General features: G+C 51.8%; 2 protein-coding genes across 3 annotated transcripts in view; both read left to right on the forward strand.

Annotated features, from left to right (window-relative positions):
- The window catches only part of UQCC1 (ubiquinol-cytochrome c reductase complex assembly factor 1), a 93140-nt gene extending 86195 nt beyond the window's left edge, over positions 1-6945 (forward strand). The window contains exons 9-10 of one of the 2 annotated variants that reach the window (XM_081149298.1): positions 2434-2547; positions 5469-6945. In XM_081149298.1, coding sequence (XP_081005424.1) covers positions 2434-2547; positions 5469-5603 — 249 coding nt within the window. In that variant the 3' untranslated portion in view covers positions 5604-6945. The remainder of the gene's footprint in view (positions 1-2433; positions 2548-5468) is intronic. The other variant, XM_081149299.1, reaches the window with a different exon arrangement.
- A 9347-nt stretch (positions 6946-16292) lies between these two features.
- FAM83C (family with sequence similarity 83 member C) lies at positions 16293-22648 on the forward strand. Its single transcript, XM_081149229.1, has 4 exons — positions 16293-16898; positions 18924-19091; positions 19294-19418; positions 19918-22648. The coding sequence occupies exons 1-4, from the start codon at positions 16386-16388 to the stop codon at positions 21341-21343; spliced, it is 2232 nt and encodes a 743-aa protein (XP_081005355.1). The 5' UTR covers positions 16293-16385; the 3' UTR covers positions 21344-22648.
- The last annotated feature ends 738 nt before the right edge of the window (positions 22649-23386 follow it).

Below are 23386 nucleotides of genomic sequence, written 5' to 3' on the forward strand. Positions count from 1 at the left end.
GGTTCTGTGTTCCTAGCATCATGCTAGGCACATCGTGGTGCCAAATCAGTCTTCACTGAGTGAGACTCTGCTACTCTGAACCCTTAATTATCACCAGAGCCTCTAGTGTCAGGGAGTCCCTTTTGTCTTCCTCTCAGTTACTCTAGACATGGTATCTTTATTTCCTGAAGGATACTTTTTTTTTTTTGCATTGGAGGGAAAACAGTTAGGCACCCTAGTAGATTGTGGGGAAAAGGCACCCTTTTTTCCTGCTTCCTTGGTTTGAAATTTACACTCTCTCAGACCAGTCTTCCATTTGTTTTCACTGACTTACAAGCAGCATGGTGGAAAGAGGGCTGAAGCTGGGTTTGTGGATTTATTTAACCATTTTTATTGCACTTCCACTCTGTTTCAAGTATTGCATCCTAACTAGAGCTACTCAGACACTGTCCTCTGACCTCACCAGTGCATTCTGGTCCTAGTTCTACCACCAATTAGCTAGATAACCTCCAAGTCTTAGTGTACTTTTCTTTCAAATGAGGGTAATAATATCTGCTCTTCTTGGCATCCATAGTTATTAGGAGCCAGGTGTGAGAAGGAACTCTGACAGTCTGGAATAGTCAGGCTGTTATCACTGTTAATGTGAGTCTTGAGTCATCCTGTTCCTTCTCACAGTTCAGGAACTGATTATGGGTTTGCCCCTTCCCAGCCGTCTCACCCACCGCCAAGGCTGCCTGTTTGCAGCAGGCCATGTCCCCCAGGCTTTTGCTGTCTTGTGCTCTGTGCTCGTTCTCCAAGTCCTCACAACACCCACTTGCACTCCTGTTCCTTCCCATGTAGCACATGTGGGTTGCTGCCAGCAGCACTCCGGCATGTGCCCAGGGCACTTCAGACACAGGCAGGCTGTTGTGTTAGCAAATAGCTTGGAAAACGGTGATGTGCCTGAGCTTGTCTTTGGCTCCTGTCCCATCTACCGGAAGAAGCTGGTTTTCCTGACTTTGCCATTGTGCCAGGATAGTTTCTTAAGTGGTAGAATTGCAGGGGTGTTTGGCAGGGACATTTGGAACAGGTGGACTATTTTTCCACCAAACTGTCGTACTGGACATGGCTTTTCCTGGCCTGAAGCCAGACCTCATGTACTGCGATGCTTCAGAGGCCAGCCCACAACATGTCAAATAAATGGTCCTGGGTCTTTGTGTAATGACTTACTACTCACAGGGTCTTACATGGCCATACTCTCTTGATTCTCACAACTCCTTGGTGGGATAGGTATTATATGCTTGTTTAGCCAATGAGAAACTGAGGCTCAGGATGGGCTTTCCAAAGGCCACACACCCATCAAGTGACAGCTGCCATTAGAACTCAGGTGGTCTGATCCCCACATCCCACTGTTGTTTCAACTATTACCCACAGCTGCCTGGCAAAGCTCCTAATCTTGATATGTGACATATTACACTTAACAAGACACCTTTACATTGTCTTAATGTTTATAATTTAAGGATACTATAAGAAGGGCAAATATTTTCATCTCTATTTTATAGATGAGAAGGTTGAGGCTCAGGTTTAGTGGATTGCCCACCATCTCTGAGCTTGGCAGTGGCAGAGCTAGGACTTGATCCAGCCTTCTAACTCCTAGTCAGCACTTTGCCTGGTTTCTCACACCACCTTGGCACCTGGACAGAGCAACTTCTCAGGGCCTTTCCCTTTAGTTGCCCTTACCCCAGGAAGTAAGACCCTCCCCTTGCCCTCCCTTAGAGGTCCAAGCTAGTAAATGGCCGCAGTCCATGGCCTAGCTGCTGATTAGCTTCTCTGATATTTGGATTCCCAACAGAGGTCTCCTCTGTACCGGGTGAGACAATGTTAGGCACACATACACACAGGCTCTGAGCATTCCTTCTGTGACCCATAGTAATCTTGCCAAACAGCCTGTTCCTCTACTCAGAGAGAGGCTGCGCCGGCCATGTCCAGCCTAGAGCTGGGTGACATTGAGGCCAAGGTGCCTAGTTCCTTTCCCCAAAGAGCCAGCTGTCTTGCAGACATATGGTTGGAGCAGGAGAGAAGGTGCAGTCCACACCTACCTTTGTTCCTGGGAAAAAACATACTTATGTTATTTCAAGCCCATGCCTTGTGGACAGCAGTGGGACCACTGCTGAGTAGAGCGAGCTGTGACCCGGGAGGGTCGACTAGACATGAGCTCCATCTCTGCATCAACCTTAGCCAGTCACTCAGCCCCTCTGGTTTCCATGTCCCTCCTCTGTATAAAATGAAGATTTTGGACCACATACTCTCTGAAGACCCCTTCCAGCTCTACCATATAGCTTCCCCTTTTCTCAGTGTCTGTCATGTCCCTCTGAGCCGATTCTGTGCTTACTAGCATATTCTTAATATCCCTGGCTTTTGTGTCATGGCTCTCCCAAACTTCCCGGAAGACCATTGTGGTGCTCTGTGTTCCAGGGGATCCTTTCAGATGATCATGGGCTGGCTGCTGCCCTCTGGAGAACCTTCTTCAACCAGAAATGTGAAGACCCTCGCCAGCTTGAACTGTTGGTGGAATATGTAAGGAAACAGGTGAGTAGTCCTTCCCCTCCCGTCCAGAGTCTCATGGAAAGCAGGTCCTTCCTGAGGTCTGTCAGTGCTGGGCTGCCAGAGGATGATGAGACGCTGAGTTCTCAGAGGCCAGTCTGAGGGAATTCTGACCAAATCATGTCCGCAGTGGGCACCTTTTGTGTATCTACCATGAGCTAGTCCAGGGGTCGGAATAGGAGAAAACGCACCAAGGAGTCTCCTGCTTTCAAAAGCTTATTCGTTGTGTTTGATCGCCTTCTGCGTGCCAAGTGCTGTGCTAGATCCTGGCACACACAGTCCTGTAAGGTATGGACGTGGGATACAGTGCAACCACCCACTGTAGCCCCACTTCTGTACCCACTTTGAGCCCCAAGGTTTATGTTTCCTGCTCCTGATTTCTGGCAGGACTGGACTCCAGGTAGCATTCCACAGTCATCCCTCATGCTTCTTCCCCCTGGGTGCTATGCTAGTCAAGTCGGGTCCCACCATTTCATTCTTCACTTCACTGGCTCTCCAGACCCCCCTGACACCCAAGGTTCTAGGAGAAAGCTCCAGAGTGACAACTGCTTAGTTTTTCTCAGGCCCATGGAGAATTCACTCCTTGATCTCTCTGCCTCCTGATCTTGTATTGATGGGAAACCCCAACCTTGCAGATGAGTGAGCTGAGTGGCAGGGAAGAGGAACATAGAGGCTTTTCCAGGGTCTCCCAGTGAATCAGCCTGCACAGTGGCCTAGAACCCTAGGCTTGGTGATTCATGTAGTCACTAGAGGCCTCAGCTGCTCCAGACAGCTCATCAGCTCAGGCTGTCCCATGAGTCACACTTTTGCTTCATATGTCTGGCCCCTGGAGCCGAAGGAGCCTCGCCCCACAGTTATTCTCTTATTCACCTGTGTCCATGGCCTTCAAGCCTCCAACAGCGAGAAAATGGAAGACCAGACCCCAGTTCTTGAAGAGAAGGCCAACAGGACCATCTTGTTTCTCCTGGGAAAGCCACATACCAAGGCTTTTCAGACCCAAAGGGTAGAGAACCCCCGAAGCCAGGGCTTCGGTTTGACCATTCTTCAAATCTGCCAGAGCCGGAGAGAAGGCACTATGGCCAGAGGGCCCCACCCAGGAAGAAGTCTGAGACTCACACTGTTCACTGGACTCGCCCTCAGCCAGCAGTAGCAATTGGCAAAGCAAATGCTGTTTTCTAGGAGACCAGCCCAATTTTTTCATCTGCTGTGGAGGGCCTGTGCGAGGGGCCACGACAAGGGCATAGCTGGGACCTCTCTGAGGGTCCTAAAGGGAGGGGCTGCCCCACCAGTTCCCCTACAAGAAGTCCCATATTGCCCCAGTGAGAGGCCAGCAATTGGAAAACAGTGATGGGGCTCTTAGGGAAGCGTGGAGCTTTGACAGGGACCCAGTTCTGTGAGCAGCCGTTTTGAGCACCTACTTTGCCAGGCACTCTATTCAAAAAGCAGAGATTAATGAATCCTAGTCCTGCCTCAGGGAGCCAGCTCCTGGCTTGGCGAGGAAGCCAGTCAGGCCCAAGGCTAAGCCTGGAATAAGTCAGTCTGGATGTGATACAGATAGGAACAAAGTGCTGTGGAAGGACAAAGAAAGGAGAGACAGTCTGATGAGGGGATCGGGGAGACCAGGGTGCTGGGACCTGAACAGACTCTGGTCCTGCACCATGATGCTAGTTGGTGTGGTAGATGGCCCCAAGCCCCAGTCAGGTTATGCTGAGATGTTTATCCCAGGAGATGGGCATAGTGGTGGCCTGAGGGACAGAAATGGAGTCATTGGAAAGAGGAGTGAATTTTAGAGAAGATAATGGGTCAGTTGACCTCATTGCCCTGGAGGACATCAGGACATGTGGAAATCTAGACCTGAGGTAATGAGAGAGACTGGGGTTCTGTTCAAAGGTCAGCAGCCTAAAGATGAAACAACAAAAGTGAAGGAATTCTTGGAAGAGGGAGATGATCCAGGGCCTAAGATGAGGCCTCTGGACTCCTGCCCCCTCCCCTTATCCCCCAAATGCTTCATACCCCAAAGTGGAATCTCATCTTATAAATCAAGTGCCGACTCTTGTTCTGATCCTGCTCTCACCCTAGATTGTGCCTGGCCACTTGAAAGCGTTTCTCGTCCTTCTGCTCTCCTTACTAGCAGCAGTCTGGGGAATCTTCCCAGAGACTGCCTTTATCTCCTGAGACTCAGCCACTCCTTAGATCACCTGCTTCTTGCAGAACTGCCTGACCATATCTCCCCTGTAGCTGTTCCAGTTCTCCTCCACAGGCGTTCCCTCTCCAGCTGGTCGGGGATAAACTCCCTCAGCCACCCTAGAGGGACGAAGCTGACCAGAGTCAGGGTCCACTAACCATGGGGTGAAGGCCTACCAGAGAACGGAGAGACATACATATTTTAAAAAAAAATTCCCAGTGACTAGCAGTGTACATATGTTCTATCATTTAATCTTGTCATAAGTCCTGTGAGGTCCACGTTACTATCCCCTTTCTGAGACCTTTCTCAGACAAGGGAAGTTAAATCTCAGAGAAGAGAATTAACTCACCTTGGGTACCATTCATTGCCATTCTGAATGGACACACACACCCCTACCTCAAGGACATGTCCCCCCCGATACATCCTCCGTAGAAAGTTCTTTCAGCCCAGAAAGTTGGGTTTGTGTGCCTGTGTGTCTGTCTAGAGGCACGATGGGGAATTCCCTGAAGCCTTCCCAGTGAGCTTCCCCAGTGACTTGTTTCTCTAAACCTCCTCAAGGGAAATAATCTGGAAGACCAGACACCACCCCTGCCTGAGACCTGGGATGGTCAGGCATACCCTCATGCCCCTCCCTTCCTCTCCATTAGAAGGCTGGTTCCTTATGCCACCTCACATCTGTCCTGCCCTGTGCCTTTCCTGTTTCCTGTTCTCCCCCTTGCAGATTCAGTACCTGGACTCCATGAATGGTGAGGATCTGCTTCTGACCGGGGAGGTGAGCTGGCGCCCTCTAGTGGAGAAGAATCCTCAGAGCGTCCTGAAGCCCCATTCCCCAATTTATAATGATGAGGGTCTTTGATGGGCTGGTCCCTCTCAGCAGCTGGCCAGCTGGCTTTGAAGAACCACCAGGAGAGAGGTGCCTGTTTGACCCAGGACCCTGCAGAAAGTGGCCTAAACTGACCTATGAACAGCATCTGTCAAATACTTGGCCCCCTTTGTGTTGATTTTCCTTAGTATGCCCAGGATCTGATCTAGTGGGCTATAGTACTGGGAGAAGTTCTTTTGGGGTGTCCTCTCCCTCAAGAGCAGTCCTGAACAAGAGCTCCCAGTATACATCCCCCAACTCCCCTCTAGCAACCTTGAGATGGACAGCTATTCCCAAAGGCCACAGAAGGAATGAGGGTGTTAGAAAGGGGACACCCCACCAAGGGCCCACTGTGGCCCAGGAGCACTTTGTAATGCTGCTGAATCAAGACGGGTACCATGCTCTGTCCCCTGGCTTTGAGCTGTGGGGTTGAGTTGGCCATTAAAAGAAATAGACTTAATTAACTCTTCCATGGTTCTCTTTTATTCCAGGGTCTTTTACAAACTTATCTGAGGTGGTGGATGCTATAAGCTGAGGAGTACCCCCCAGCTCAGAGACAGGCAGGGAGAGGGTCAGGAGGGCCTCTGCTGTTGCTTTTGCCTCCAGTTCATGGAGATGTCACTGTTCTGGCCCATCCAAGGCCTGCCAGGCCCTGTCCTCTGGGGCCCCAGAGGCCTCTGATGGCCAAGGGCTTGTCATATCCCAAGTCATTTGGAAAGAGGTCTCAAGGACCAGGTGAGGAACATGCTTTCCTTCCTCTCTTGTTCCCCCTTATATGAGATATTGGGAGAAGAGGAGAACATTCTTCCTGGTTTTGTTGTACCATTGCAGGACCCAGCCCATGCCCAGCTTTCTATGCCCTTCCCAACTTCTGGAGCGTGTGCAGAGCCAGCTGGGTGTGGGCACTTGAGGGCCAGTCCCCTCCTCCCTCTGAGTATGGGTCATCTCTTGGGGGATTTTCTTTAAATTGAAAGGGGGCGTGGAACCATATTGCCCCTCCTTCCCCCATCAAACTTCCTTCATTTAACTTGCTATAAAATGAGTCATATAAAGAAACTCTATATGGATGAGGTATATCCCACTTCTGTGAAAACATTACAAATCAAACCGCCTTCTCTGAATTTATTTAAGATGCTTTTGTTGTGAGCGGAGCTCTAGAGTGAAGCCTCCTCTGTGTGTGTGAGATAATAACACCTTGTAACTCATTACAGCTGGGCACTATTTACATAAACCAGAGCTGAGCCAGGCAGGAATTTGCTGATTAATTTATTTTTAATGGAGTGAAGTATACCATGCACCAAAATAAACTTTACTGTGTGTACCTAACTGCTCCTGGAATGGATGGAAAAATTAATGGAACAGATTTTGGCTCACAACTCTACACATTAATTCATATATAAAAGTTATTTGAGCCTTAACCCATTTGCTGCCCATGGCAGCTCCGCAGTCACAGATCCCAGTTCAGCTACCGGGTTTGCTTTAGAATCACGGAGTCTCTGATGATTTGGAAGGAACTTTAAAGGTCCTTTAGTCCAGCCCTGGTCCAGAACTTGGCTCCCTTTCTCAACATCCCAGTTGGCCCATGTTCACACAGGCCCTGTATGAAGACCTCCAGCAGCAGATGGTCCCATCTCCGAGTCAGGTCCTGTCTTCATGAGTATCATCAAACACTGCATGCAGCTTGTATACAAAGCTGAGTTTCAAGGGGCCAAGTTGGCCTGTCATATCTGTCATGTCCCGAAGCCCTCACTTTCTGGCCGTCAGCATCTTTCACTGACTACACACCCTCCCCTTCAGGATGAATTCCAGGCTCCTTGGAGGCTGCAAGGCTCTTCTCACTTTGACCCTTGCTTGTTTTTGTGAGTCTCTAACCCATTTCTTCCCTGAAAACACTCATCCACTTGGGGTACTGGAAGAGACCATCCAGTGTATTTCTTCTACCTGGATCCTCTCCCTCCCTCTTCTGACTAAAAAAATCCCCCATGTCATCAAATACCCCCTTCTCCTGTCCGCCCCAGGTGGTATCCTCCCATGAAGCTACCTTTTACATAGCCCCTCCATCCTGCACTGTGAGTTCCTTCAGAGTGGGCACTGTGTTAGGGTCAGTCCCTTGTTTTTCCAGTCCCAGCAGAGTGCCTGCCTCACAGCAGGCATCAGTGTAAGCTTTGACAAGTGAAAGAAGGAATGAATGACTAAGTCATCAGTCATCATCAGTACAAGCCCCCCAAAGCCCTTTTCTGGACCATTCTCTCAGTCTGACCTACAGTTCAGCTTATTTTAACAATTTAGTACAGAGAACTGGAATGTTCTTCATATAGCTAAATGTTTTTCTATTGTACATTGTTATTACACAAAACAAGGGAAGGACATGATTTCTTGTCCTTAGGGTAATCAACCTCTAGGAATAATTTTGTCATTTATTTGTACTCTGTATACTTTCAGACAGGATCACAGCAAATTAAGAGTTATAGTAAAACTGCAAAACAATGAAAACAAAGTTTAAAAGATAAGATGCAAGTATTGGGAGGGAATTGAAGGAAAATCATGTTAGAAAACCTTGGCTGCTGGTAACCAACTTTCATTCGACTTTTTGGGTAATTTGTGAAGTGTTCTTAATGCGTTATCTCACAGCAGTCCTATAAATAGGTATTGTCCTCATGGTTCTTATCCCCTTGACACAAATGAGGGGACTAAGGCTCAGAGAGGCCTGGAGGGTCATCCAGAGTAAGCAGGGGCCCAGAGCATCCCAGCCTGCATCTTCCAACCTCAGGGCCCTTGCTCTCTCCCCATCTCACACTGCCTCCTGCAGGTCAGCGAGGAAACCTGCAGTTGAGTGTAAAACTGCTCTGAGCTTCCTGGCAGCCAAAGGCAGAAACTGGAAAGCCTTAGGTTAGAAGTTCCCATGTCACAGGAAAGGAAGTATACTTACATTTCAGAGGAAACAAATGTTCCCTTACTCTTTAGAGAAGAATGTATTTAGGGGTTTTGAATGAAAAATACTGAACAATGGAGTAAGTGGTACCGCTAAGATTTAATTTTGTCTGAAACTCAAAAAAATAAATAAATAATTGCTGTTTCTTATATTAAGCGAAGGTTAAAGCCTGAGCCACAATTTAGCCAATATATTTTGCATTTCTGTCCAGTGCCAGACACTCCTTGGTATTTTCACTTGTTATCTCCTTTAATGCTCAGATGGTTCTGTGAGGTAAGTGTCATTAAGCTCATGCTGCCGGTGAGAGAAACTGAAGCCCAGGCAGGCCCCAGTTTACCCTGTGTGCAGACTCCCCAGGGGGTTCTGACACCCATGTCCTGCGCTGTAGTTAGAAAAGGAATGCTAGGTGGAGGACGGGTCAGTTATGCTACAGTTAAAAAGTAAAAGGACTGCCCGGCTGGGCATGGCTCAGCGGTTGAGCGTCGACCTAGGATCCAGGCGATTGGGGTTCGATTCCCGGTCAGGGCACATGCCTGGGTTGCGGGCTCGATCCCTAGTCAGGGGTATGCAGGAGGCAGCTGATCAATGACAACTATCTCATCATTGATGTTTCTATCTCTCTTTTCCTCTCCCTTTCTCTGAAATCAATAAAGATATTTTTTTTTAAAAAAAAAAAAGGAAAAGGAAACCTAAGGCAGCACTCCAGCCACATGGGCTTCTGTGGGCACATGCGCATACTAGCAGGAAGATAGAACAAGGGGATTGGAATCAGAAATGCCTTGAAGGGAATTGGGGGACAAGGATGGGCAAGGTCTAGGTAAGTGGGAGAAGATAGAACAAGGGGATTGGAATCAGAAATGCCTTGAAGGGAATTGGGGGACAAGGATGGGCAAGGTCTAGGTAAGTGGGAAGAAAATGACGTGAGGACTGCCCAGGGTGCAGGCATGTAACTCAGGTGAACCAGCTGAGTTGGTTGCTAAGGGAAGAAAAGGTTGCAAAGATCCCAGCCGGGCCATGGATGGGGTGACCTGGGTTATGCTGCGCATGCTGCGTTCTTGGAAAGGACGGACCTGACAGCAGAGCGGAGCACGGGGTGGATGGCCTCAGTCACACTGGGATTCTAGGCGTCTAGGCTTGGCCTGGGGAGCGACTAGGGATTCAAAGAGAAGTTCAAACCCCAGAGGAGAAGTCACAGAGTCCTGGGAGCTGGGAGATGGCGATGTCTGGCAGATGAGGGGAGTGTGAAAAGAAGAATCCTCTTTTTGGTGTGGTGGCGTTTTTTTCTCCAACTGTTAATTACAGTGCCCTATGAGATAGGGCACCCTGCAACAGGGAAACAGGGCCACTGAGAAGGAACCACTTCCTGGTGCGAGGTGACCCTGTAGCAAAGCTGAAAGTTTCATGTCTTCTGAGCCCGACCCCATTGCTTTTGGTTTACCTTGTTGTGTCTGCAGGGGGAGCCAGTCTGGTGGAAGACTTTATAGACAATAGAGATCCCCAGGGAGGGCAAGGGCTAGGGCAGAAGTGGACCTCGACATGACCAGGACAGGGGCCAAGGACTGCCTTGTCAGGTGTAGAAGGGACACTTGAAATCACGGAGCTGGATGAGCTCCCAGAGGTGACTTGCAGAGTGTAGACCAGGCACTGGGGGGAGGGGAGGAGCATGGGGGAAGCCTTCACAGGGGATGGTAGGAAGAGCAGGACCTGGCATAGGACATAGAACCCCGAGCAGAGGCCAGGGGAGAGGAGAACTTCCAGAAAGGAGGCTCTTCGTGCTGTGCGCTTTAGGAGCAGGAGGTAGGGCCAGGATTGGAAGTGGTGAGGCAGAAGGGTGTTAGACTATTTCAGGGACAGGATTTTGAGAGAATACAGATTAAAAGGGTTAAGGCAGCAGCTGTGGTGTCTTGGGAGGTGCCTAGCTGAGAAGAAATGGAGAAATAATTGGACAGGAGTTCGGAGAGCAGGGAAAAAATGAAGGCCTTCTCAGCACAGGATAAATGCTGAAGGTGCGTAGGGGTGGGGAAAAGTCTAATTGAATGTAAACTACTTAGTGAAGGAAATTTCTCAAACGTTAGGTGGTATTATTATTATTATTATTATTATTATTTCCCTCTGGAAGTGGAAGCCAGGACTTGAGAACAAGGGCTGGGCTTTGGAGGGGAGGAGGAAACCTTTTCCTGAGACCAGAAATTGAACAGATGGGGGACAAGAGATTTCAGAGGTCCTCGAGGGCTGAGAGGGAAGGGGGGGCTCATGCTGGTCTAGATGCCCAGGGAATCTAGAATTTACCCACTGTTTGGGTGAAGTTGGAAGGAAAGGAACCTGGCAGGTTTTGTGGGCAGAGTACCGGGAGCAGCCCTCCTATGCTTGTTGCCCTGGTTCTGCCTACGTCTAACTGGCTTTCTCCCCACTGCACCCCACCATGCCTTGCCCACCCCCTCCACTGGGTTTGGCCAGATGTCAGGGCCCTGGCCATAATCCTCTACCCACATACCCCTGCCCAGGTATTAACCCATCGCACATTTTCTGGGGCTTCCCTTGAGCCATGCTGGTGAGCCTAGGACCCAGACCCTGCGCAGTCAAGGGCCCGTCCCTCTGCTGAGGGAAGAAAAGGTCCTGGTGATCCTGACTAGGGAATTTCCAGGAAGGGAGTCTGTGATGTCAAAAGCGATGGAGTACAATGTGAGCGCCGTAAGGGACTTGGAGACCTTCCACACAGCCACTCGCTTTACAGAAGGAGCTGAGGCCCTGAGAGCTCACTTGAGGTTTCAGTCAGGAACCAGAACTCATGGGCCTGTGCTGGCTTGCTCCTTCCCTCTCTTTCTCCCTGTGGCCAGAAACAGCTCCTTCAGCTCCTAGTCACCATCTGGGAAAGAGCCTGCCACAGGGCTGTACCCTAGTTGGGAGAAGGGGGTGAGGACATGGTTCCTCTAAGGTTCCAGAATGGGTCATGAGCTCTACGCCCCAAGCATTTGGTTTATACCTCAGCTTAACCTGTGGCTTATAATTATTTATGAATCTGCCTTCCCCACTAAACTGAGTTCCTTCAGGGTAGAAACCAAGTCTTACTCATATTTGGAACCACAGTGCTGGCCTAAAGTAGGCATTAAGTACAGGCAGGGTGGGCCCTGGCTGGGGAGCTCAGATGGTTAGAGCATTGTCCTGATGTGCCAAGGTTGTGGGTTTGACGTGCGATCAGGGCACACACAAGAAACAACTAGTGGGTGCAATGAGTCGATGCTCCTCTCTCAAATCAATACGAATAAATACATATGTATATACATGCAGGGTGGATTGGATGGACAGCAGGGCAGGGGAGGGAGCGGTGACTGGATCACCCACCATTGAATGAGAGAAATGGAGAGAGGTGGAGGGAAAGGTGTGAGAGAAAGGATGAGACCCCATTGTCACAGTGTCTACAGCCTAGACGCAGACACAGCCACCTTTCTGAAATAGAATGCCAACATTCTTGTTCCTTGTGCCTGAGTGCCCAAGAAAGGTGTGAATACTCGTCTGTGTGCAAAGTGGAGAGAGAGGACGTTGCCTCCTGAACTGGGATGAGAGGCCACATCTCTGGGATGAGAGGCCGGGAGCCATGTTCATCTTCAGGGCCAGCCTTTGGTCCAGGAGGGGCCAGAGACTGACCAGGAGGTGCCCCTGGTCACTGCTTCATTTGTCTTCAGGCCTTCACCGAGCCCCTGCCCTTTCACGGCCAGAAAGCTCTGGAATCAGCAGGTGCTGGGCTGATACTCCCCTCAGTCAGCCACGTGTCAGAGCAACCCCCTTATTCCTCACAACAGCCTGGAGAAGGAGGTGGTGTCGGTCCCATTTCACAGATTCAGCCACTGACTCAGAGGATTGTTCAACTCATTAAGTGCTAGAGCCAGTGTGACCTCCCGGAGGCCTCTGGTGCTCAGGGACAGTGAGCCACACCCATCTGGGGTGTTTCTGGGAGTCTGGTGCTTTGGGCTACTCTGCCCCTAGGGAGCTGCTTCCTGGGCTAACCTACAATACCACTCTGTGCTGTCATCTTTGGGAAGAGAGGTCGTACTTTTTTTTCCTTTTTTTTAATATATTGATCTCAGAGAGAGGAAAGGAGAGGAAGAGAGAGAGATAGAAACATCAATGATGAGAGAGTCATTGATTGGCTGCAGCCTGCAACCCGGGCCTGTGCCCTGACCAGGAATCGAACCCCAATCGCCCAGATCCCAGGTGGATGCTCAACCGCTGAGCCACGCCCGGTAGGGCAGAGAGGTCTTACTTTAGCAAGGCCCTTTTCAGAGTGTGGCCCGGATGGCCTTTCTGACAGTCCCTTCGCTGCCCCGCCCGCACCTTCTTTCACTAGCCTACCCTTGCCCCTCTAGTCCTCCAGCCTGGAGCACCCTGCGTGCCATTCTGAACATCGGGAAGTCTTTTCATCCTCACAACCAGCTCAAACCAGCCTCTGGGAATCCTTGCCACTTGGCCCTGTATCTCTAGATCCTAGGATTGCTTTGCCTTGATTCAGCGGAGTTGGGCACACTGGCTCCCCTACTCACCCTGGCAGCTTCTCCCCAGGAATTTTATCTCCCTTACCTAGAGGTGCCACATTAAAGGTATGTGGCAGTGTTGGAATCAGAGTGGCCTGCACCTGGAGGGCTGCAGCCCAGCCTTAGGACAGTCACCTGTCCAGGCGCCACTTGGCTGGTTAGAGATAAGGCTAAATGTCCCCCAGGATGGCAGAAGGATGCCAAGCAGGCGCCTGACACACCTCCTGGACAGGAAAATATTTTTCTTCCTCTTAATAACAGTTATTAAGGGGCTTGTGCCCAACACACTGTAGCCAGGGTCTGGCTTAGCTATCTGTATGGTTCCCATCACTGTGGGCCCCCACCCCATGGCCAGGATCCATTTATCTACCCTCTTGTTGCCCTTCACCCACTCAGCCCATAGGGAGGGGCCTCCAGTCCTGCAGCCCTGGGGGATTTGATTTGATTTACATGCTTTTCGTTATCAAGATGTCGGGAATCCCTTTGACTCAGTCTTCCCATTCATGCCCTTCTCAGTTGAGCTCCCTTATACCATAGTTAGGGTCAAAGACCACCATTGCCCAGGCACTCATGCAACAAATTGATAGATCTGTGCCCAGACTTGCACACATGAGTACGTATACACAGATGCACACAGGTAAATATACACTGACATGCAGCTAGATCCTTAAAGACAGCCAAGCAGATGCACAAACATCACAGTACGTACATGTACCTACATGTACAGGTACAGTTCTGCATAGGATAAGTATATATGTTGAATTGAACCATACAAAATTGCCAATAGTCGGTTTTTTTACTTACACAAATGGAATATAATACAAACGTGGACATAGAGGGAAATATACAAAAATACAGAGCCAAGTCTGTACACCCATGTTCAGGCAGCTTTATTCACAATAGTAAAGGGTAGAAATAACCCGCATGTCTGTCGGTGGGTGACTGGATAAACAATGTGGCATATACACACAGAGGAATAGTATTTGGCCTTAAAAAGGAAGGACATTCTGACCCAGGCTACAATATGGATGAACCTTATTGAGGCTCATTATGCAGAATGAAATAAGCCAGCCACAAGAGGACAAATACTGTATGATTCCACTTACATGAAGTACTTAGAATGGCCAAATTCATAGAGTTAGAAAGTAGAATGGTGGCTATCAGGGTCTGGGGAGAGGGAGAAAGGGGGAGTTATTAATGGGCACAGAGTCTCAGTTTGGGAAGATTAAAAGAGTTCTGGAGACTCATGATGGTGATGCAAATATACTTAATGCCACTGAACTGTAAATGGTTAAGATGTAAACTTCGTTATATGCATTTTACCACAATTAAAAATAATTTTTAAAAAGACAGAGCCAAAAATATGTACCATCAGGTAGCCGTATGCATGCTGAGGGATAAACACAAGAACTCAGTAACATAGAAACGTGGCTGCCTCCCATCCCAGGAGCACTTCTTCAGCCCAAATAAGGCCCTAATGGAGGCCCTGCCTCCTCGGCTACCCCCACAGCCCATTACCTTCCCACAGCCTGACCTCTCTTGCTCAACCTCCGGCCCCTCACACAGCCTCCCCACCTCCAGGGAAGGGTCTCCTTCAAGCTGCTGGTGCTCCAGTTTCTGCTCCTGCCCCTGAGATGGGATGCAGCGTTTGGGCATTTCAGCTCTTGGCCTCCCCCCCCCCCTCCATTCCCGCCCCCTTGTCCCTCCCCACCTTCTAGACTCCTTAAACACAAAACCCAACCCCATTTATCTTTGATCACAGGGCCCAGCTTGATGCAGGGGGTTGGGGGCCTACTCCCTAACCCCTGTGCACATGTTGGGCTGTGTGTGAAACTGGACATAAAAGAGCCTGTGCTCTGGACATGACCACAGACCAGATAAACCAATTGCCATCAGTACTAACAGAGTCATGAGGTTTCCTGGCCATCCTCATTGGAGCTTGTCCCTCCATAGAAAGTGGTCCCCCAAGCTGGCACAGCACCATTGTGATCCTTTCTGCCTGGCCTGCTCCCCAACTAGCTGCCATCTGAGCAAAGCCTCCCACCCATGATCCTGAAGACTCTGGGACTTTGGCCCATGTTAGGAGCAGAGATAAGAAACCTACCAGCCCTGTTTGTCTCCTGACTTTGCAGTGTGCTTCCCTCCCCTCCACCTCTCACATTGTCTGGAACAATCTTTCTCACTATTTAATACTCAGCTCCTGAGGCAGAGAGGAAGGCTGTGGTCTGGTTTCCCCCCAGGGGGTGGAGGGTGTTGGAAGTGCAGCCACCTGGAATAGCATTTCTCAGGGTGGGCCTCAGCCTGCTGCCCCAGATGCACCGTGTCTGTCACCTGTTAAAAAGACAGGCTCCAGAAGCCTCCTCAGACCTGGATCAGAATCCCAGGTGGGTGGAGCCTGGGGAATCTGCATTTTAACACATCTGGCTATTTTTGGGAACTGTAGAGACAGCCACTATTCTAGACCCTTGGAGACTGGGCCTGGAGCTGGGGTGAAGGTGGGACAGGTGGCTGTGAGTGCCACAGCTATGGAAGTGGAGAGTGGCAGGTCCAAACGGGAACAAAGAAAGGCCCAGATGGGGACAGACAAGTCACGTCCGTCCTTGGCAGTTCTGTGACACTCTCCTCAGCTCTTATTCGGGCTGTGTGCAGGTGTGCTGGGCTTGTAGTAGCCATCGTGGTGTGTTCAGAGTTATGGCCAGTCTCTGAACTAGTGTTTGGGTCTGTTTACATGTGATCAAAATGTGTGGTCTGCACATGTCAGCCTGTAGTCTGTCTGTATGTCTGTCTACTCTAAGTATGTCAGTCAACCTACATGCTTGTGTGTTCATTCACATCTTTCTCTTGGTGTCTTGAGTCATTCATCCACCCTGGGCTATGCGTGTGCGTGCGTGCGTGCGTGCGTGCGTGTGTGTGTGTGTGTGTGTGTGTGTCCCTGAGCAGGGACATGATACAACCTCCGGAGGGCTCTGGAAGGTCAGGGTTTAAAGGAGACTTGCTAGGAGCTGGTGTGGATGGGGCAGGCAGTGCTGGGGTGGGGGTGGGGGCAGGAGTATGTAAGGGCCTACCACTGACGTTCTCCTGGGAGGGCAAGTCCCGACAGCAGGCCGACAGGTGAGGCTGACCCAACAGGTTCCAGAAGCCAGGGGCAATGGGGCGGAGCATAGTTCTCTGACTTAGGGCGGCAACGGGTTGGGGGCCCTGCCACACACGGGGCAGGCAGACAGGAGCTGGGTTTGCTGCTATCTTCCTGCTGCAGCCAGCTGGGGTACGGGCCATGGAGCCCACTGGAGGGTGACCGCAGCCTGGTGGGCAGGCATGCTTGGAGGCCTGGGGCCTGGGGGCCTGGGAGCCCAGGGCATGGCAGGACCCCTGCGGGGCAGGGTGGAGGAACTGAAGCGGCCCTGGTGGCGGGAGAGCTCACCCCTGGTGCTGCAGCACAGCGAGGCAGCTCGTCTGGCGGCTGACGCCCTCCTGGAGCGGGGTGAAGCCGCCTACCTGCGGGTCATCTCCGAGGAGCGGGAACTGCCCTTCTTGAGCGCCCTGGATGTGGACTACATGACCAGCCACGTGCGTGGGGGTCCTGAGCTTGGTGAGACCCAGGGACCGGAGGCCTCAGTGCCCGACCGCCTCAGCCTGCTCTCAGAAGTCACTTCGGGCACTTACTTTCCCATGGCCTCTGACATCGATCCCCCAGACCTGGACCTGGGCTGGCCTGAGGTTCCACAGGCCACAGGCTTCAGCCCCACCCAGGCTGTGGTCCACTTTCAGCGGGAGAAGACCAAGAACATCAAAGACCTTCTGCGTTTCCTCTTCAGCCAGGCTCGCACGGTAAGGACCTCATCTCTTCAGATATGAATTTCACAGATGTGAAAACTGAGGCCTGGGAGGGAAGGGATGAGCCCAAGGACATGCCTCAGTTTAGGTGCAGCTCTGGGACTAGAACTCCTGCCCTCTATCAGACCACAAGCCCTTAGAGCATGAGCTGTATTTTATTTACCTTGGTAACCCCTTGGCCCTCGGGGACATTATGGATAAGAAGAGAATGGAATGGCCCTCAGGGACTCCACAAACACCCTGAAAATGCATGCAAAGTAGTGCATGTTCCAGAGAGGGATCCTTCCGGCATCTCTCTTGGGAGAGGGTGTATGGCCTTCATCAGATTCTCAAAAAGGTTAATGACCTCCAAACTAAGAACCCCAACCTTGGTGAAATCTGAGCCACCCTTTGACTTGCAGAGGAGGAAGCTGAGGTCAGGGACATGCTCAGGATTGTCCAGTCAGTTGGTGAAATAGAGCCCAGGGCTCAGGAAGGAGAGGAAAGTGTCCTGACTCAGGTACAGCCCTGCCTCCTGGCGCCTGTCCCCATCCAACCCTTGCTCCTGTGCACTGTACCTCCAGCTGGGCCTGAGGCACAGGACCCCTGACTCAGGAGGCACGGGAATGAATCACTTGATCCCAAGCAGGATTTGAGGTAGCTTGACTTCAGTGCCCTTGTCTGGGAGAGCAGCCCGGAGGGCGCCTGTTGCTGATAGCAGGAGCCAGGATGCTGGGATCTTACCTGTACCTTCTGAGCCTCCCTGACAGGCCTGCCTTTGCCTGGAGCAGGGGTGGGCCAGGCCTAATTGGCACTGAGAGTGGGGTTATTAGTGAGGTGGCTGCTGTGGTCACCCCTTTCCCTTTGATCTTTCTTGCCTGTCCTTGTTCCCCCTACCCCTGGCCAGGCCTGTGCCATGTACTAGGGCATCCTCCAGCGCCTTACCTCCTTGCCCCCCATCCAGACCCTCCACCTCTGGGCCAGAAGCCAGGCTTCTGCTCTGGGTTGTCACTGACTCTGGAGTGACTTCCCCTCCCTGCCTCCCAATGCCCAGTGTCCCTATTTGTTAAAGAGGTAGCAGGAAAGGAGCACGTACTGGGCTTCTGTTGTGCGTTGAGTATTTTCCCACTTAATTGCCCATAACTCTGAGATGTAGCTATCACTGCCTCCATTTAGCAGGTGAGGAAGCTGAGGATTCCAGAGGAGAAGCAATTGGCCCGAGGCCTTATCACTAGCAGGCAGCAGAGCGCAGGTTTAGACCTAGTTCTGCGTGGCTGGAGCTGGAGTGCTTTGCTCGGCACCTCCTGCCTCTCAGCCTGGATTAGGAGGGGAGGTTCTCACAGCAGATGCATGAAATGGGAAGGGTAGGAAGGGACAGTGGGGGCTTGGTGGCTCCAGGGGTTTTTCAGGGTTTCTCTGACACAGCCCATTATGAGGGAGGCCCCAGCCCCTCAACTGAGGAGAAAACCTGGTCCCACTTGGCATGGGTGGAAGTGAGGAAGTCCATGGGTATAAGATGTCATCCAGACCTCTATAGCTTCACAGGGAAACTGAGGCAGGTCTGACAAAGGACATTGAAGACCCAGTGCGTGGCTTGCAGCTGTGATCCTTGAGAAGGGAATCCCAGAGACACAGTCCCTGGGCCAGAGCTAGGGCTGGAGCTAGTGGGTAGTGTGAGGACCCAGACTGGGTTCTGCTTCTGACTCCTTTCCCCCTCTAGGCCTTAGTTTCCCCATATGTAGAGTGAAGTTTTAGACTGGTGCAGCTGATCCACAGGCATCTTTGAGAATCTGATGACAGATACACATTCTGCCCTCAGAAAAAAAATGCACACAAAAACATTCATACAACTTCTGGAGGTTTAAGACAGTGACACCTTCCTGTGTCTAAGTTAAGAACCACTGGGCTAGGTCATGGCTAAGAGCCTTTCAGTTCAGGTTTTCTTGCAGGGTCTGGCTTCCTGCTTTTTAATCCAGCGCTGTTTTCCTGGGACCCCAGGCCTTGTCCCTGGCAAGACTGAGCTTCCCTTCCCTCCCACAGGTGGTGGCTGTGGTGATGGATGTATTCACCGACATGGAGCTCCTATGTGACCTCATGGAGGCCTCTAGCCGGCGTGGCGTCCCCATCTACCTGCTCCTGGCTCAGGAGCACCTGAGCCACTTTCTGGAGATGTGCTACAAGATGGACCTCAATGGAGGGCACCTGCCAGTGAGCAAGGGACGGGGCAGTAACCAGGGTGGGGTGGGGAGTCAGGGAGGGCTGAAGAGTCAGTTGGGTGGTCAATGAGCACTGGGAGTGGGGGACAGGGTTTAGCTGTTTAAGCTTTTTAAGGTGAGAGACCCCATGGGATTTAGACGTGTCCTGAGTCCCATTCTCTCACCCCCCCAATCTTCATTCCTCCTTGGCTCAGAACATGCGTGTACGGAGCACATGTGGGGACACATACTGCAGCAAGGGAGGCCGCCGCTTCACGGGGCAGGCCTTGGAGAAGTTTGTCATCATTGACTGTGAGCAGGTGGTTGCAGGCAGCTACAGGTGAGCAAGTGGACCTGAGGAGAGGGGCCTGGGGGTGGGCCGCTGGCTGGGATCTGGCAGCGTTGAACCTCTCTTCACTCATCCACCTCTTCCAACATGAGCTGAGCAGCTGCCCCGTGCTAGGCACTGTGCAGGGCTCAGGGGATAGTGTGGGGAGTGAGACATCCCAGGCTGGGCCCTGGCGGTGGTTGCTATGTAGAAGGATTACTTTAATGCCATTGGCATAGAAAATAAGTATTTTACCTTGGAACTGGTGGGACTTCAGGGAACCTTGCCCTTGGTCCATTTTACAGATGGGGAAGTTTGGGCCCTGAGATGGGAAACCACGTGCCCAAGTACACTGAGCTGGGCTAGGACTGGTACAGACTCTGGAGTCAGAGCTCTGCCCCTTGCTTGGGCCCTCGAGGTGGTGGAGTTGTCTTGGTATGTTCTGGTTGTGACTCTGGCCTAGGCCCAGGGTCCTAACTTTTGCCTCCTGACCCTGACGCTCTGCCCCCAGCTTCACCTGGCTTTGCAGCCAGGCACACACCAGCATGGTGCTGCAGCTGAGGGGCCGCATCGTGGAAGACTTTGACCGGGAGTTCCGCTGTCTGTATGCCGAGTCCCGGCCCGTGGAGGGCTTCTGTGGCGGCGAGGATCCCAGGGCACCATGCCCTCCTCCAGTGGCCCTGGCCTTTGGGCCCAGCGTCCCAAGCCCCATGTCCTCATCGCCTTCCAGTGCCAGCCTCAGCAGCATCAAGCACTCCCCACTCATGGGCCGTTCCTCCTACCTGGCTCTACCAGGGGGCGGTGGCTGCAGTGATAAGGGTATTGGGTCCTCATCCCCAGGCCCTGCTAGTCGCAAAGCCAGTGGCCAGCCCTCCCTACAACGCCAGCTGTCAGATCCTGACCATGGCTCCCAGTCAGGGCCCTACAGGGCCAACCTGGGCAAGATGGGGGCGTCCCCATGGTCCCAGTCCTCCCCTGCCCTCAATCACAATAGCACCAGCCCCTTGACCCTGGCAGTGGGGTCACCTCTGCTTACCTGCCCACGCTCCCTCCTCCCCTTCTCCCGGGGTGTCCCAGCCCTGTCTAGGCTCCCAGAGAATGGGCTCCCAGGAAGCCAGGAGCCTACCCCCCCACGAGGTCGCTGGATACCTGGCGCAGCCCTGGAGACAGTGGAGGAGAAGGTGTCTCTGAGCCAGAGCCATGGCCAGCTGGATCGCCTTGTCCCCTTTTCCAGGGCCCGAGAAGCAAGAGGCCCTGATTCTGGTGTTACTGCCAACTCAGACTCCCTTTGGCCTGGTGAGCAGGCCCGAAAGGACAGGAGGTTATCTCCAAACCAGAGATACAACCAGGCAGATCTCTTGCCCCGGGCCCAAGGTGCTGGGGGTGCCCCTGAGTCAGGTTCCCCCAGAATTGGCAATGGAAACCCAGAGGATAAGAGGCTGCCTCCAAACCACAGCCATGGCCAACTGGGTCTCCTGGTACAGTCCCCCAAGGCTGGGGGCTCCAGAGCGCCCCCTGAAGCCAACTCAGCCAGGGCTGGCAAGCAGGGTCCAGATGAGCGACGGCAGACCCTGGGCCACAGCCAGCTGGATCTCATCACAAAGTTTGGCCCATTCCGGGGCGAGGGGCCTGGGCCCAATAGTCTCCCGGGACCGAGCCATGCTTGCAAGCCTGGAATGGGCTCTGGGGATGAGAAGCGGCTGACTCTGGGCCACAGCAAGCTGGACCTCATCACCAAGTACCATCAGTTACAGGGTGCCAGGCAGGGACCTGAGCATGGCCTCCCTGGGGGCCCCACAGGTGGCCATCGCAATGGCAGTAGCAATGGCCCATTTGGGAATGAGAAACGGCTGACCCTGGGCCACAGCAAACTGGACCTCATCACTAAGTGCAACAAGTCCAAGTTCAAGCTTCTCCGAAGCCGCTTTGAGTCCTAGTCTTGCTCCCAGCAGGGACATGTCCCTCCTTCATCTGCTGAGACTCTAGATTTGCTCAGGTCCCAGACTCTGGGGTGGAAGCTAGGGCAGAGGCTGCATGGGGAGGAGAGGGTGTCTAAAAGCCAAGGTCAGATACTCCCTGGGCTCAGGATTCTTGCTTACACACACACACACACACACACACACACACACACGGGGAAATAGAACCCACAGTTAATGTCATTTGTCACTGTGCTGGGCACTTCACATCAGTTATATCTCATCCTTCATCCTTACATCCTACAAGACGGAACCTCTGGTAGGTAATCCTAGGATCAGAGGTGTTATCTTCCCTATTTTATACATGTGGTAGCTGAGTTTGATGACTTGCTTGGAATCAGGTCTAAGTAAGTGGCAGAGTAGGGGCTCAAACCCGTGTCTCTTACTCCTAAGATTGTGTTTTTGCATAGACACAACCCACATTATCAACAATTCATATGTCCCCATGTACACAAAATGCACACATCACAGAGATACCCCAATGCCTGCACAATATACATAGCATACTAACAGGGTGCACACCCACAAGTGGCACACCCATAAACACAATAAATGTCATTTGGCTGAGTGAATGACTACACCAAATATATGCATTCAGAAACATTGTAGACCCCTCAGGACCCACAGACCGAAAATATGCACATAAACACACACAACAGGACATGTGCCAACTTTTCTTGTACCTAAGCTGTGTACCCAGCCCAGCTGGGCATGCTATAGGGCTGACAAATGAATCAGACACAGTCCCTGGATTAAATGCCTAAATCACTGGCCAGCAAGACAAGGTTGTATCTAATTAAAGGCAAACCAATGAAAGAGGTTGGTAGAGAATGAAGGGCAGAGAGTTATAGTGACAGTAGAGCGTGGAAGAACATTTTTTAGAGGAGGCACCCTTTGAGCCAGGCCTCAAAAGATGGGGAGGATTTGGATGGGTGGAGAGTGTTGGAGGAATTCCTGGCAGAGTGGACCAGGTGAAGAGATACTAGGGAGGGGACTGAGGAGGTGGGTGTGAGGTGACCTGGGGAGGATGAGGAACATGTGCATACCCAGACTCTGACTTGCGCACGCGTGCGCACACACACACATGCACACATACACACACATTTTGCTGAGTGTTCCTAGAAGCACAAGCTCTGAGGCAAGTTTAGGGGCCTTTTCCTGAGCTCACCACCTGCCTGGGACAGTGTTACACATGGTACAAATCAATAAAAGCAGACATGTTATAACTGCCCCAACAGCAGCTTGGTGTATCCCCAGGAAGGCGTTGTTATGGAGCTGCGCCTTGGGGGCAGGGGAAGGGCACCATTTAGGGCAATTATGCAGGGCTCCCTGGAGGAGTGTGGGTGGCCACAGGAGGAGTGTGGGTGCCCTCACTGTGACATTCTGAGAGCTCTTGTGGCTTTTGTAGATCCTACAAAATGTGCACCAAATATGTCCCATTCAGAAGTGCTTGTCCCTTGGCTGGCACCATCTATCCCAGGGACAGAAAGTGGCTGCTGAGTGAGTGATCAAGCACATGCAAGGGGCACATAGTGGAAGCCAGTCAGCCACACTCCCTTGCCCACTCTGGTCCCTCCCTAAGGCCCTGCTTCATCCATCCTCCCCTCTCTATACCTTCTTCAGCCTGTTTCCTCTCCTTCTCTGGCTGCGCCTCCTTCTCCAGCCTCTGACCTGGTCTCACTTCTCACTTGGTCTCACCCTCATGGGTGACTTCATGCACCCCAGGCTTCAGCCCCAAATCTCGCTCTTCACTCTCCCCTGGGCTCCAGATCCGGCCTGGAGGTCTGTCTCACACCTCACATTCGACATGTCACCTCCCCCACACCTGCTCTTCCTCTTCAGGCTTTATTTCAGTAAATTCCTCCATCAACCCACCTGTGAGACACCCCTGGCTCCCCCTCTCCTATACCTCACAGCCTACCAGCCTCAAGTCTCCATCGATTGTACCTCCTGAAAGTTCCTGAAGGAATGAATGAATGGATGGACGAAGGAATGAATGGATGG

The sequence above is a fragment of the Miniopterus schreibersii genome (genome assembly GCF_964146895.1).
Source record: "Miniopterus schreibersii genome assembly, chromosome: 10".
Classification (NCBI taxonomy): domain Eukaryota; kingdom Metazoa; phylum Chordata; class Mammalia; order Chiroptera; family Miniopteridae; genus Miniopterus; species Miniopterus schreibersii.